Raw genomic sequence first — 16,247 nt, forward strand, 5'->3', positions numbered from 1 at the left:
CTCTGCTGGATTTATTACATCCCGTGACCCCCACACTTAACCTAATCTGCTGAAAGACTGACACATGCTCTGCAGAGGATTATCAAATTAGGATGATCTTTGATCTGACATGCTGCGCCCAGAAATGTGCGCTCCACTGCCCCTCGAGCTCACTAAATACAGCATGCTCATGTTTGCAGCACAGGTGTATACGCACACACACACACACACACCTGAGTGTCTGCTTGTGTCTGTGCATGAGAGAAGTGAACACTTTATGTGCTTGAGTGAAGGAGCGAGAGGTCTTTAGCGGCGCAATTATCTGCAGGTTTCTGTACTCTTTATTCCCTCTTTGCTTGGCTCACATTAGACGCACTAATAGCACCCCGCTGGCTATTCCTGGTGTTCTGAAAAGTAGGCCGCACTCCCAGGGAAAGGCTCAGGGAGCACATGGGGGAGAGCTGCAGACAGACGTACTGCAGATCATAACGCACCATAAAAGCACAAGTCAAATCCACTGCCCCACTTCAGCCCACTTATTTTTGTTTGTTTGCTACGCGAGGCTTTGTTGATTAGAGTTCACCCTTTGTTAAAGCCTGACCTGTGAGATCTGGGGTCCGGCAGCGAGTAACAAAAAACTGACATACAGATGGTGGGGACAGCAGCCCAAGGTGAGCAGCGTGTTTTCATCCTCTCTGCCACTCTCTGTTTACAGAAGGCTGTGTGCCTGTGAAGTGAATGCAGCACAAAACACACAAATAACACAAGTCTGTTTGTGCAGCTCTGTCTGTGCCAGTATAATGGGTCAAGGGTTGTGTCAGTGTGTCTGGAACACTTTAAATAACATTTACACTATTTGAGATCTGTCTAAAAAAAAAACAGATATGGGAACAAATTGTCTGTGTTTGTCCTGTACTTTCTTCACAGACAAAACAGTCAGCAGATACGTGTCCAAAACATTAAAGAAACCAGGCACCCTTTATTTTACAGTACATTAATAAAACATAACAAGTTGTACTTTGTATTAAATTAGATAAAAAAAAACTAGAAATAATAAGTTCTTCATAAGACAGGATTGGACCCTTATTAGACTCTATTAGAGGGTAATTAGGGACACATAACAGAACTGAAATGTAAACTAAAGTAAAATCACATTTTTTCTAACTTAGTTTCTAGTTTTTGTCTTATTTTATACAGAGTACAGCTTGTTACATCTTACTGCTGTAAAATAAAGTGTGACCAAGAAAACAATAAGCACACAAATCATAAAGAAGACAACGTCACCCTGCAATATTCCTAGAAGAACAGCGAAAAGGGGAATTGTCCTAAATTTAGTCCATAAATATAACACCATCTCACTCACAGTCTCCCTCAATCGAGACCAAAAAAAGGAGCTCTATTTCTGAGCAAACTCACCTTCCTAGCCACAAAGACCACATGAGCAATCCTATTCTTGAAATCCAGGCTGCGTATAATAAGAAAAAGGGGCAGCCTCAAGTTAGAAGTTAAAGCTGCTTCCTTCCTCCAAAATAGTTGGAGCGCTTCACCCTCACGGGGGGATTCTTCTCCCTCACTGCGACTGTCAAATGAGATCCACGTAGAGGTCAGATAGCTTCCTACCAGCTTGAGAGCTGAAAGATTCCTGTGGGAGGCAAAACAGCCCCCACCCACTCCTTCCTCACCCTCCCCTCAGATGTTTCTAATTCTTGATAACGCAAATCAAAGTGCAGATGAACCCATGCACACACACTCAACCACACACACACACACACACGCCGCCTTGCTCTTACCTTTCAAGGTACTTCTCTGAGAAATCGACCATAGTGTGAAACATGGGTGCCAGCCTGTACGCAGGATCTCTTGGTGTGTGTGGAAGTTTGACTGCATGTAAGCGTGTGTCAGGCAGGCGTGCCAGTGCTCAGGGTCCAGGGGTTTGTTTGACAATCACATTCCTCTAACCCCTGAGAGCCTCTGGTGGAGCTTTATATAGTCCGGGGGGTCTGGAAAAGGCGGACCCTGGGCTCACCCAATCACTGTGCAGTGTTTAGAGAGCATAGATTCCTTCCACTGGGGCCTGGACAGGTTTTTAGTTTTATGGGTTAGTAAGTTGAGATGACATTTGTCTTTCTAACCAAATAGGTGACTTGATGACTGTAATGATGTGTTCATCTGTCCCAGGTGACAAGCAGCAGTAGAGCTCTGTGTTACATCAGCTACTAGGAGATGAGAAAGACTTAACACATCAAAATATCAAACTATCTCATCTATAGTTTCTCTGCACTGGATGCTTGTTAGCTTGTTAGCTTTAAACTTTATCTCACAGATTCGTTTTGAGACGACTACAGTTTCTATCTAAATCTTTTCAGTGTGGTTTCTGTTCTTTGAAATACAACGTCTGTTTTTAACATGATATCATAACCTTAAAGTAGAAGTGCTAATGCTTGATTCATGGTTGTGTGTTACAGTGTAGCTTCTGCGTCTGTGCTTTTAAAGATGCGCCACTGTGGACTACAGCGTATCTGAAGTGTGTCTCCTTAAAAATCTACACATCTGATGTTTTACTTATTCAGAAATAGTAATACCACAGTGTAAAAAACTAAACAAAGCCCTGCAAGTAAAAGTACAAATTATTAAAATTTACTCAAAAGTAAAAGTACTCAGATTCTATAATAATATCTATTATATCAACAGATTATACTTAGTGATGCATGACTGTGTTCATAACATAATAACAACATACAAACATGTTTTATTAGTTGTTTTATTTTGTAGTAATAATCTGAAATGGCAAGTAACTAAAGACTAAGTTAGTATTAAATGGAAATACTCAAATTAAGTACTTAAGTATAGTGCTTGAGTAAATGTACTAAGGTACTTTCCACCACCGACTACAGAACCATCCCACAGGGACTGTAAGAACTGTGACTGCGCAGCACGGACTGCTTGTTTTTTCTCCAACACGTTTCAAAATCTTGCAAAGCCACTGCAACTGCAAACCCACTCACAGCGACGTTTATTCTCTATTAAAGAATTAAAGTAAACATGACGATTGCCAGAGCGGCACAGTGGTTAGCACTGTCACCTCACAGGGAGAAGGCTCTGGGGTTAAACCCGCCGGCCGCCTGGGGCTCCCACAGTCCGAAGGCGTGCAGGTCAGGGCAATCAGCAAGTTAAAATCGCCCATTCATCTCTGAATGTGAGTGTGAATAGTGTAAGCCCTGTGATGACCTGTTCAGAGCGTACCCCACCTCTCACTCAGTGTCAGCTGCCCCCCCTCCACCCCTCAAAGGACGGCTGTTCTCCTTTGGAGTAACGAGATGAGGCATAATGAGTTACAAGGATGTAACCTCAGTTCTATGAGTAAGTGTGTATCCCCCAATCATTCAAGTGACGTTCCTCGAGGAAATGTCAGTTGAGGGCTGCAAGATGACTTAACTTTTTTCAGTATGTTTAGATTGTCTATATATAAGCTGGATGACTGAATCTTTACACTGATTCTACAACAACATCAGTGTACATCATGTCTAACTACAGCCCCAACGTTCACCTTGACCAACTGTCACAGCACACGAACAGAAGCTTGCAGTCACATTGGAAGCAAAGCCAGATGATATTAACTATTTACCTACAAGCTGCTTTCAGGAATGGCACAGAATCAGAATTATGCTGTGAAAAAACACCAGTCTATCATTTCCGACAGGCGTATGTCTATAGTACAGTATGTGAAGTACAGCCATGCATACGTCAAACACAGAAACACAAACACAGATGGTCATTGATGTTGTGTTTGTAATAAACACTTCGCAGGCACACTGCGTTTTGCCCTTTCCATCTGTCTGTATTTACTGCCTTTATGAACTCAAGTTGAGGTATGTCAGTACTCGCTGTACATGTTTCTTGTTGTGGTAGTAAATACACCCCAAAAAATGAAAAGCATTGCCGCTGGGTCAGCATCATTTCTCTAAACTGATGCTCATGTTTCTGCACACATGACTCTGGTGCAGTAGTTTGATGTGCTGTAGGTTTATGGCTTTATTGCTACTTGCTGGAAGGCGGGATAAAAGCTGAGCAGGGATCCAGCGCTCGGGAGAGAAGAACACCTGGACTCAGTAAAAACAAAAGGTGATAATGATAATAGAAGGGGGTGGAGGCAGATAATGTGGAGAATTTCAGGAAAACAGCTGTGCTGGATCCGGAAAACTAGACACAGGGAGCAAAACTGAGTGAAAGTGTTGAAAATAAGAAAATGGAAAGGGAGAAAGAAGAGCCAGAATGCTTAGGAAGTCGATGACCAGAATGGCGTCTTTGTTGTTGAAAACGATGCATGAGTGCTTTGTGGGACAGATTTAATAGGCTAAGTGAAAAATGCTATGTATTTCCTTCTTCTATAGATATTTACATTGTGTATTGATCTGTTTCAGTCAGTCCTGCTGTCACTAATGATGATTATGGTGATTAAGGCGAGAAAAGAGTGTTTACATCGATACTGAGAGTAATTGCCAGACTGAGACCACCACACAAAAGAATGAATTTAAGCTCTAAATTGCTTCTCCTCAGCATGATTCGGCTGTGTCAGGCGCCTGCCGGCCACTGATATACATCTGCTATATGTTATATATCAGTCTCCAGCATCTAGGGGAAATAATTTAATTTCCGTCATGCTTGGGTATATAGAAAGGCAGAGATTTCTATCTACAGCAGCAACATATTGCTTTTGTATTCCTCCGAGTTACACAGAAAGATATTGTACCGAGGGTATGTTTATTAGTGTAACTTAATATGATTTTGTGTAGTACACTGCCCCTACTATGGTTTACAGTGCAGCATAATGACAACAGGCTGAAAATGGGTCACAAATACTGATGATGAAGAAATCTTTATCAGTGATAGCAGGCTCGTCACATTGACAATTTAATGGAAACTAAGGTGGTAAATATAGGAGACGGAAGTCAAGTGTGTAAACATGTTTCCATCATGCTTGGAAAGCCTTGTGAGTTGTCCTCGTTATTATTGACTAATGATGACAGAAAAGGGCTGTTGTCAATGATGGGGAGTCATTTTGTCCACGGAGAATGAAATGTTTTTTCCATGCAGCCTTCATCAGTGTCTCAACTGTGCACAGACGGCTCTTAAAGAGCACAAAACATAGCTGAACCCATTTACCGTAATTAGCATCAGATATTAATGTGACAAGTGGAAAAAATAGAGACTGAGGCACAACAAAAGTATGTGCATCCTTACTAATTCATAAAAGTTCAGGTAGCCTATAATGCAAGAGAAGAAGTGGTGATAAAGACAGACCTGGCAACAGCTAAAAGTGTCAACATTCGGCCATAATGACGGAAAGGACTAGCTGACATGTCTCATATATAAATTATACTGTATATTACATGATGCACTACATCATGTTTCTGTAATAATACAGTACTGTTGGTCTGCGACTCTTTGGGCGTCCTCAGAGTCACTGCAAGAGGATGCAGAGAATGCAGCTAACATTAGCCACGCTACAACTGCAGCTGACTTAGCAGCTACAGGTAAGCACAAGCAAAAGAAGGCTAGAAAATATTTAATGCAGTTTATGTAGTAGGGAGTCCCTGCTCTGTATCTTCATCAGATGAGGGGTCCATGACCTGTGGACAAACACTGAAGACCCCTGATCTACGTAAATTATAAGTCACTGATGGCAGTATTGCATTATTATTATTTTAAGTATAACTGTGATCGTGGGGATTGTATAAACACTATTTGTCTTGTTTGCTCTTGTTTAGCTTCTGTTTTTACTCTTCTTTTACGTACTTTTAATAATTATTATTATTATTTCCTTTACTTGTTTCTCTTTAAATGTATTTATTTCTGTCCTTGTGCTTCTGCAACACCAGAGTTTCTCCTTTTGTAATCAATAAATGCCTTTTTTTATCTTATCTTAAAAAGAACCCTCCACAGGGACAGAGTGATGTGTAATATTAGATGAGCTAACACCATGATACATGTTTGTTTACCGATTGTTAGAAGGCGAATCACTGTTTGCTAACCATGACCTATGTAAACAAATGCTGAGTTACTATATGTGGCCGTGACTGAAACTGTCAGGTACACGGTGAGTCATTACTCTTTTTATTCTGTGTGTCAATCCTTTAGTTGAATAGAATCAAATGATTCTTTATTTTTGCTACAAGATATAATGAATCAACTCAATAAATTCTATTTGATGTTATTATAATGAAAACTGTGTAAATATAATTTGTTGCAAAGCCATGTCTAAAACAAAATAGAAGTTCATCACAGATTTTCGAAAAAGGTTGTTCTGCAAACTAACACACACAAAAAAAAAAAACATTAAAAGTAGACAAGAAAACACTTTTCTCATCCTTAAAAATCAATGAAGTGTCTGTTTTATTAAGGCAGTAAAGTAGGTCTGAAGCTGTTTGCAACAGCTGACAGAAAGGGCAACACACTCAGGACTCTAGAAAAGGGTCTGTGGAATCTTAATCACTTAATCTGCCGGTTAACTAAACAACATAAAAACACAGCTTGCGCAGAAGAATGGGCCGCTATCAGGCCCAAGGACAACCAGCGTGAGTGGTTTTATTGTCCTCACGGCGTGAAATGTGCTTTCATCTTGATGAACGGGAGCGTGAATGAAGCTCAATCAACAGCTGATGAATCACTGAGGCGTTGACACACACATCTGACACACCCAAACAAACACACACACACACACACACACACACACACACACACACACACACACACACACACACACACACCTTACTTTTCACACCACAGAGAAACTGAGACACCCATATGGCAGCACACTCCTCAGCGGCACACACATCATTTACCACTTAATTAAGGAGATGATGATCAGCGTTAAATGATTAACTTTCACTGTCACCTTAAGTCTAAAATATGTCTGTCAACATGTGCAGGTATTGCACAGTCTGTTAAAATGCTGAACATATTTGCATGTAACACTTAAGCTTGAATCCCCCTAAATTAACATGTATTAAACAGGGTTCTTACACCTTTTCAAAGCCAAATTCAAGCACTTCTCAAGTTGCATTTTGAAGGTTTTCCAGCACCTTACAGCTGCAATAAATATTATTTATACATTACTATATGTATATACATTCAAGATGATTATTTCACTTCTTAAATCACAATAAATTAGGTGTTACTATGCTATAAACAACTAAAAATATATTTTGTGATACCATTCTGCAGAAGGATGACATGTCTCAAAATGTGTCCCATTCTCCCAGACTTATTTTTTTAATCTAAAACTATTCAGTCAGATAGCAAATTATGAACGAAATGCAATTACACTTTTAAGCTTTATCCAAACCTTGACAATACAACATTAAAATTCAAGTGTTTTCCAGCACCTGTGCAAACCCTGATTAAATGAGGGTTTTAAAATATATGTCCAGTCTTCTAATCCAATCACACCCATGTCAACACATTGTCAGAATAAGTCAATTAACCCCCCATGTGCTGAAACAGGGTTAACCATTAGTCTGGACACAAGGAAAGACATCCCTTTAAAATAATGGACGTGAAAGCAGGGTGTGAAAATGTCACCCTTTGACTGGATTCATGTGTTGATTAAATTTGCATGAGAACAGAAGTGACAAATGCTACTGTAGTCGTCATGAATTAATCTTTTTAAGCTTTGTTTTCCTACATAATAGGGATGTTACTGTCACATTCTGTTTAAAAATAACAAAAAAAACACACCATTTCTTGTTTGCAATTTTCAGGGAAATTGAAAGTTTACATTACATTAGGTTTACTCACAGGTTCTTGGATTTCTTCTTCTTTGTCCCTTCGGGCCCGACCTCGCAGCTACAGGGGGATCCGGAGCTCAGCTGAGGGGAGATGAAGGAGAGCAAACACTGCATCATCCAGCCTCCACACAGAAAGAAGGCCTTGTAGCCTCATGCAGATACTGTAGCTATAGCTACAGTATCTGTATAAGTAGCTCCAGCAGGCAATTTAAGTTGGCTAGCCGACTATCAAGTCCTCCGAGTGTCCAGTTAGTCTCGACTGAGACTTGTCCAGTCCGTAACACACAACGCCAGCCACTAAAACCATTAATCCATAGCAGCAGCAGCAGCAGCAGTCCACAGTGAAAATCCCTCAAGGTCTGTATCTCGCTGAATGGATCTGAGTGTGTGTGACTGTGTGTGTGCAGCAGATGGTGTTTGTAAACAGTGTGTGTCTGGCTATAACAAAGTAAGGAAATTCTGTGAGAGTGAGAGAGCGTGAAAGACCACGGCTGTTGTTTCTGTTGGCCTCCAACTGTGCCCCGGGTTTGAAGTGTCGAGCCAGGACCCCTGGTTTCACATTACACTTTCTGCCAACCCACCACTTCGATTGGTTCAGAGGAAAAGGGAAGTAGCCTCAGGGTGGGGAAGGGGTCAATCTGCACTAATCTGATGGCTTGAAGCTGCCCCATTGTGTGTGTGTGTGTGTGGCTCTAAATAATGAGCCATTGTATTACAGGAACACACAGTTGAATCTGAGTTAGATACCGGCCACAGCTGGTAACACATGCTGCGTGTTTTCTGTCTTCGTGGGACCCAGTTTGAGCTTCAACCTTCAGAGTGAGGACATTTCCGGCAAATTGAGAACTGGCCTTCACCTCTTCAAGGCTTAAGTTTTAGTGACACTCTACCCTAAAACACTCACCCCCTGTGGGCTTTAACGCCGGCTGTAAAGTGTGTAGTTTTGTCATTGAGGGAGAACAGCAGCTTGATAATCAATTCTTATCATACATCTCCAGAAACCTCTCAAAACCCCAAAGGTCCCAACTTCTGCCAGTGGCAACACAACAATCCATATTTACTTTCTTTTCACATTGTTGTCTGCCATAAACACTTTTTTTTAAACCACTGGGATCCATAATAACTGCCTGGCTTCAAGCCGAACACAGCTGTTGTTCTCCATCAGTGAGGAAGCCACAAACCTTTTACAGTCACCTTTCAAGCCGACAGCGGGAGAGTGTTGTGTCAAAAGATAGATTTCACTTGGCGTACCCCTTTAAAGCAATGTTTATATTATTTTACACGTTTTTGGGCAGACATTTACATTGAAACAATCACATGAATCACATTCTTTCATGGCCTGTCCAGTCTTTTTCTTTTTTTAATAGTTAAAAGGAAGAAGTCTGCATCACAATCTTAGGAAATCTGTATGTAACATATCCAAATACAAATAACTCATGAAAGTAGCATCAAACTTTTAAATCCAACTTGTTTTATATCCAAAACACTAAGAGAGTCATGGTGCTGTTTAGGTATGATAACAGGATGTAGGATAATGCTGAGTGAGTGAGGGGGAAGCTGTTTCAAGTCTTTATGCTAAGCTACGCTCCTGGCTGTAACTTCATATTTAACAGACAGACAGGAGAGTGGTTTCAAACTAACTCTGAAGTCAATGCAAAACACAAAAACACAACACCCCAAGAAATCTACATACACAAATATAACGTGCCTGGTTCAAATAAAAATGATGTTCAGGTAGGTTAGGTAGCATCAGACTTTTATATCCAAGAACTGGGCAAGGAATGGACCCCCCGTCTCTTGGTGCTAATACCAGACAACGTTCAAATCACGATGCCATTTAGATAAGATGTAGGATACCTCTACCACACAATATGCCACCTTATCCACTTTTCAAAAATGGATAGAGGTATTAAGTACAATGGCAAGTTATGATTGCTTATAGAGTAGCTAGTAAGGAAGCTGTTGTGAGTACGCTAATCGTATCTTGGCTGTGGCTTCATGAGAGTGGTATCAAACTGCTCATCCAACACCCTGCAGTAAAGAAAATGAGCTTTTCAGAACTGATTTCAGAGCGAAGTTAAGGCTACACATGTACTGTAGATGTGATGCTAAAAGCTATAGTTCGAGGCTAAAAATGCATCGCATCATGAGGGTCCTCACTAGAATAGTAATACAAACAAACCGATGTGTGTTTATATGTCCAATTGTGCATGCATACAGTGAAAATGTGTGCACACATTGTGTTTGGGGGACTGTTATTGTATTTAAACAATAACGCTCAAGTCCTTGAGCAAACATTTCCTCCATCATGTATCCATCTATGTTGAGCCTCCCTTCATAAACCAGCCGCCCACAGTAACATATCCTGCTGCACTTTTGCATTGGAGTTGATCCTGGTCACCACGTCACTCATGTGAAGCTATTTAAGTGATTGACAACTGCAAATAACAGGAGCAGCCGTTAGATGAATTATTTATACTGAATATTGTGTTGATGACCCACTCGACCTGGTGCCTTCTGAAATGCTGACCAAGTTTAACACCTTTTTCATGTCACTGGAGGGTGAAGGATGTGATCCACACTACTTGACTCATGCACCGACCTCTTAGTAAAAAAAAAAGCTTGGCAGTCATCATCTCGACCCAAGCAAATATAAGCCAATTTTGAAATTGCTTTTCATTTATTACCTTTTGGATGAGGCCGCCTCACTAAAACATGATAAAGAAAAGCAGATTTTCCCTCAGCAGCACAGCACTGTAACTCCTCATGTCAGGGCTGTAAATCAGACCTTGCTGAGTGTTGGTGTGGGTGAGGACATTGTGTTACTGCTCCTTGACCTCAGTGCAGGTTTTGATACTGTTTACTGCAGCACCCTTACTGAAAGATTTACTGTCTCGTCCTATTTGAGCGATAATAAGTTAACTACCTGGTAATTTCTGGTGTCTGTGAATGGATTTATCTGATACAATCCTGGATGACAGCAGGGCATCTCTGTACCACCTCCGACTGAGATTCAGAAGGTCATTACAGGAAGTGTACACTGATGCGCTCGATGCTTTCTGACTAAAGTCACAGCTGACTGTGAAAGGTGAATGGGTGTAAGCTATGCAGGAGCTGTCTAAAAATAGGTTCAAGCTAAGAGCAGGAACAATATATTTTTAGAGCTGCAGTTTGATGGGCACAAAGACCTGTCGACCTGTACAGTGCATGTGGAGGGGTTGTTATCCCTGTCTATGTGCATGACTTATGTTTGCAAGTTTATGTTGTACTGCACAGAATGTGCAAAATTATATTTTTAACCACGGTTAGAGATAATGTGATGGTATTTGGTTATGACTGGTGGCGCTTGAAAGAAAAGAAAAGAAATGCTTGGAAAAGACTATTATTAATGTGGATATAATGGCCAAACAGACAGAGCTATTAAATCATTAATAGACTCCTACCTTAAAGGGATAGTTCATACTATTTGAAGTGGGGTTGTATGAGATATTTAGAATATTTTCACCATTTTACCTTGGTGTCTGACAGCCGTTTTCGGAAAGGAGACCGCTGCTATATAAATCAAACATTTCAAAGACAAATAAACTAGCTAATCGAGACAGCTGTTGACCAGCAACTCCCGTGTTTCGCGAGGTAAAATTTCTAATTTCGCCAGTGAAGTCGGGTTGGCTTATAAGATTTACGGCTGACCTTGTCCACAGCAGTACATTGCTTAGTTTCTGTGCTGGTACTCCTCTCTTCCTCTCCAAACTGGGGGCATGTCGACTGGCATCTACCATAAATACCTCATTCAACTCCACTTCAAATAATCTGAACTATCCCTTTAAGATAAAAAAACTGCATCAGTTCTTCTTTTATCAACAGTGCTATCACCAAAACCAATAAAATATGTTCTCAACCCAGAATAAAATGTCTGATATATATCCTCCACTTCTTGAAGTAAATCACTCTTTCAAAATCAGCTCAGTCATATTACTGTAGACTGCATGAGTGGGTATTTAGTCAGTGAGGGTGAGGAGAGACTAAAAATCTAATCAGTAATCTCAGCGGGAACAGCACAACAGGGGAGTCCCAGTCCCCACGGAGCCGTCAGCCGGGCTTTCCCCTGAAACCACAGAAAACAATCCGAAAACGACTCAAACTTTGCCCTCTCCAGAGACATTCGTCCCGATGTAGCCCCCCCAGGGACAGGATAATTCAGAGGCATCAGGAGAACAAATTATGCTGTGTAGCCACTGGAGATCAGGGGTGAGTTGTCTGCTTGTTTGGCCTGCCTTTGTTCAACTAGGTGCCAGCGTGTAAGGAATGGATGCCCATTCACAGTAGACTGCTATGTTCCAGCTGGATGGGATTCACATGGATACACACACAGTGAAATGTGCCCGCTTTCTTAGCAAGCAGCTAATTGGATGTGTTTTCACAATCATAATGTAAAGTATGCAGCACACAGCCATTTGACCCCATCTGCAGAGGTATTAAGAGAACAACATGGACGGCATCCAAGATGGAGCAGTGGGAAAGCTGTGGCCAAAGACAGATCATAAAACAGAATATTTTCAGAGACCTGAAAGGCCTCTGAAAGGCCTTCGCGTTTCACATCCTGCACGTGCATACACACAGTGCCAAATCTCCTGTCTACGTCTGACAGCAGAACCACAAATCAAGACGCATCTTGTAAGTTAAAAGGAAGGAGTGTCTTCAAATGATGGTACCGTGTTTTCATACAGAATCAAAATGGCGTTCCAGCATCCTTTCAATGCCCATTTTTAGTGAGGGTGAAATTTACAGGAACACATCGATTAAATTAAATGGGAAAATTTGGGTAATTATGGGCTTCAACAAATCACTAGAGTCCCTTTTCCACACATGTGCTTAGCTTGACTGGGTTAGACTCGGCATGTCAGCCCTCTACAGCAGGGATTTGCATCTCTATTACAACAGGATTACCCGCTTGAAGGTGTGTCTTTTAACTGCAGACAAGCTTAGCCTGAGCTGAACAGCTGTAAACACTGAATTTTCTAAAAAATCTTCACAATAAAGGTCACCCATTATGTTGTTATTTAAAAGCTTTTATAATGAAGCAGCAAAATCAGAAAATGTTGCGTTTTCATGAGCATTTCATAAGCAGTGCCTTCTGTGCAGCTGAAAGTGAACATGAAACAGTAAAATAAGCAGTGCAGAAGAGAAACTAAACTTCAAACTACAGAGATTCAGTCAGAAGCTGTAACAGAACTAAGTGCTGAACAAACAGACAACAAACTCTCCTGCATAGACATGAGTTGGGTCACATGCTTGTTTGCTGGGGAGAAGGGGACAGCGAGATGTCAATGAAACCTGCTTGCAGTTAAGTCAGGTGCACTTTGGCCCCACCCCAGAGAAGGTCCATCTCAGCTGCATTATAAATAATCATTGAAATGCAAATAAGCATGGCACTACCCAGCAAAAAGTGCCAGTGGAAAAGCCCCATATCACAGATTACCAGCGTCCAACAGGCTATCGATTCAGGACACTAAGAGCTAAATGCAAAACACAGAATAACTTTGATATTAAACTTATTTTGAAGGACATATTTCTACACGACCACCTAATTATTTAGAGCTTTTCTTGACAAGGCATGCAGGTGTGCACATATACGTCACATCCTTTACTTAGAAATCAGTCCACAGGTTGTTACAAGGGGAAGTTGAGGAAGATCTCACTTCTAAAGTTTACGTTATAATCTACTCAGTCACTGACAAAACAAAGCTTAATACATTAATACATGTAAAATGCTTCACATAGTACCTTTAATTAATCAGACTCCATGTACAATTGAGTAGTTCTGTGTTAAAAGAACCATATCCTCCAGCGTTACAGGTTTACTCTCAGGTTTCAGTGTTTCTCCTTTTCTCTCTGTTCTTTCTACAGTGAGACCCGAACCGGGCCCCCACACAAAAGAGACTTAGACACACACACACACCCAGACCGCCTGGCAATGGTCAGTGGACCATAAAAAAGCTGAGTCTTTTCTAAAAATAACCCTGGTGTGTGTTTTGTGTGTGTGTGTGTGCAAGCTTGTGTGTATAGGCTGCGCCCATGCCTCACTGAAGACACTAAGAAAACACTGAAACTGCCAAAGACCACACAACAATATAGCCCCCTGAGGCACATGAGATACAGATGTTGACGCACCGTTAAGGCTTGCAGGATGGCTGTGCAGATGCACAGATAAAGCTTTAACCTGCAGGCTGCGTGTGTGTTGTGCACGTGTCTTTGCAGTGAGTTCTCCAGTCCTATGTACCTATATATACATGCACGTGTGAATGAATCATATGGGTAAACACGTTCCTGTGTTTAAAGTAAGTTAGAAACATTAATGGAAACATTTATAGACACGTATGCACATGGCCTGGGAACATGCCTGTTTTGTCAAAGTCAAGGAACACCAATGTGCTGCTATTCCCTGATAGGACGGAGCAAAACTGTCTATCTTTGTCTCAACAAACTGTACATTCTTCAATTGTGCTCTGCACTAACAAACAAATTGTAGGAACAATATTCTCAACAGCTCTGAAACATTCTTGACCCAGTCAACCAAGGCTCCCAAATCCTCCGACAACCTAAAACCCCAGAGGTGGAGAAATGAATCTTGGTCTTTGTGTATTTAAACTTCTTCCCACCAGTTCAACCCCTGCTGCTTTTCTTCATCAGCACTCCCTCGGGCTGCTTCCTTCCTTTTCATTCCCCCCGTTTCGTCTTTTATTTAAAAACAAATTGACAAGCTGGCGTCTGAACAATGTTATGGGGACCCAGACAATCTCCCTCTCCATTTACTGCAGCCTTGGATTGGTGCTGCGTTCAGACTCCGGTTTCCTGACATTGTGTGGCTCTGCTGTGCTCCGTGTGTGTGTTTGTCATGCCCCTTTTAGACTGAAGCAGTAACGTCATGTAACCTGGCATCATGACCCTGCTCCCTGCTCTGATGTTGGAAATCTTTGACGTTTTTTAACAGTAACTACAGGATAACTGTCCAGCTACTTAAAGGAGCAATATGTAGCAATTGCACCTGCTGAAATGAGTACTGCTGAAATAGTGAGTTGGAGCCACAGACAGTATATTAAATAGGTTGAAATCCTATTTAATACAGAATCTATGATTGAAGCAAGTTGTTTCCCCCGTACCCTTCTTCCCAAAGATTGAGGAGGGTCAGGCAGGCTGCAGGAGCTCTGCAGGAGTGCAGGACGTGCCTAACATCATAATTTGACAACAACAAGTGATGGCAAGTCCTGCACTGTAAGCTGACAAGCTATTTATAACTGTCAATGTAAAGTTAAGCCTGTGACCCTGGAAACAAAAACCCACTGCTCCAAAAATACACGGTCCAGACTTTAACATATTGCTCAATTTAACTGATATAGACATCTACACTTCTACAAGACGTGTAATGATTTATTACATATCTAACATTAAAGCGACAGTTCACCCCAAAATCCTAAAAGCTGCTTTGGTGTGAGTTGCTGAGTTTTGGAGATATCGGCTGTAGAGATGTCTACCTTCTCTCTAATATAATGGAACTAGATGGCACTCGACTTTTGGTGCTCACAGCGGCCAAAAAAACACATTTGAAAAACTCAACACCAATGTCTCTTTCCAGAATCGTGAGCCGGTTACTCGATTCTATTGCAGAACGAAAGTAGTTCCTGCTCGCAGCAAGGTTATCTTGGGTAACTGGGGCATAATTTACAGAACGAATTGCTGTTGAATTTTTCAAATGTATTTTTTTACACCTTAAAATTAAGTCAAATACCATTTAGTTCCATTATATTTGATAGTAGGCAGATATTTACGGCCGATAGCTACAAAACTTAGCAACTCACACCAAGACAATTTATATGGATAAATAGCACTACAGGCCAGAGGAATTGATTTTGGGGTGAATTGTCCCTTTGAGCTTAAATGAGCCTTACATATTCAAATCTACTGCTAAAACGAAACGTTATTTTTATACAGGATCTGGCATAATTCTTTAGCAGTGATGTGTACCAAGCAGGAAATTGTGTGAACTGGAATTACTGTGGTTAAATGCGATTTAAACCTTATGTTCATAATGCCATACTTACATTTGTGAGAAAACAGAGAAAACCATTTGTTGGTTAAGGCCTTCCTGTTTGTATCTACTTTCACTTTCTACTACGGAAGAAAGGAAAATGATTGCACGACATCCTTAACCAAAGTCATATGTCTATCAGGATGTGGGACCTATAAAATGGGCAAAGAGAGGAGGAAATTATTCCCATGATGGTCTCCATGTGACTTACAAAAACCAGACTGCAAAATTTCAATTGACTGGACGCATCTGACATTTGGTATACAGAAAAATGGGTCATGCTGTATTTGGAATAGCACCATTCTGCTCACCATCAACCTCCACTATCTCCAATAATCTGACAATAAAAAGGCGACAGCAGGTTAGTTTGGCGCAGGATAACATGTGACTCACAG

At 41.1% G+C, this 16,247-nt stretch overlaps 1 protein-coding gene across 1 annotated transcript in view; it reads right to left on the reverse strand.

The window, feature by feature from the left end:
* rgs3a (regulator of G protein signaling 3a) overlaps positions 1 to 16,247 on the reverse strand; it is a 179,679-nt gene that overhangs the window by 9,184 nt on the left and 154,248 nt on the right. Inside the window, exon 15 of the mRNA XM_084746463.1 lies at positions 7,777 to 7,847. Coding sequence (XP_084602589.1) covers positions 7,777 to 7,847 — 71 coding nt within the window. The remainder of the gene's footprint in view (positions 1 to 7,776; positions 7,848 to 16,247) is intronic.

The sequence above is a fragment of the Lutjanus erythropterus genome, chromosome 20 (genome assembly GCF_056507025.1).
Source record: "Lutjanus erythropterus isolate fLutEry1 chromosome 20, fLutEry1.hap2, whole genome shotgun sequence".
In the NCBI taxonomy this organism is placed as follows: Eukaryota; Metazoa; Chordata; class Actinopteri; order Lutjaniformes; family Lutjanidae; genus Lutjanus; species Lutjanus erythropterus.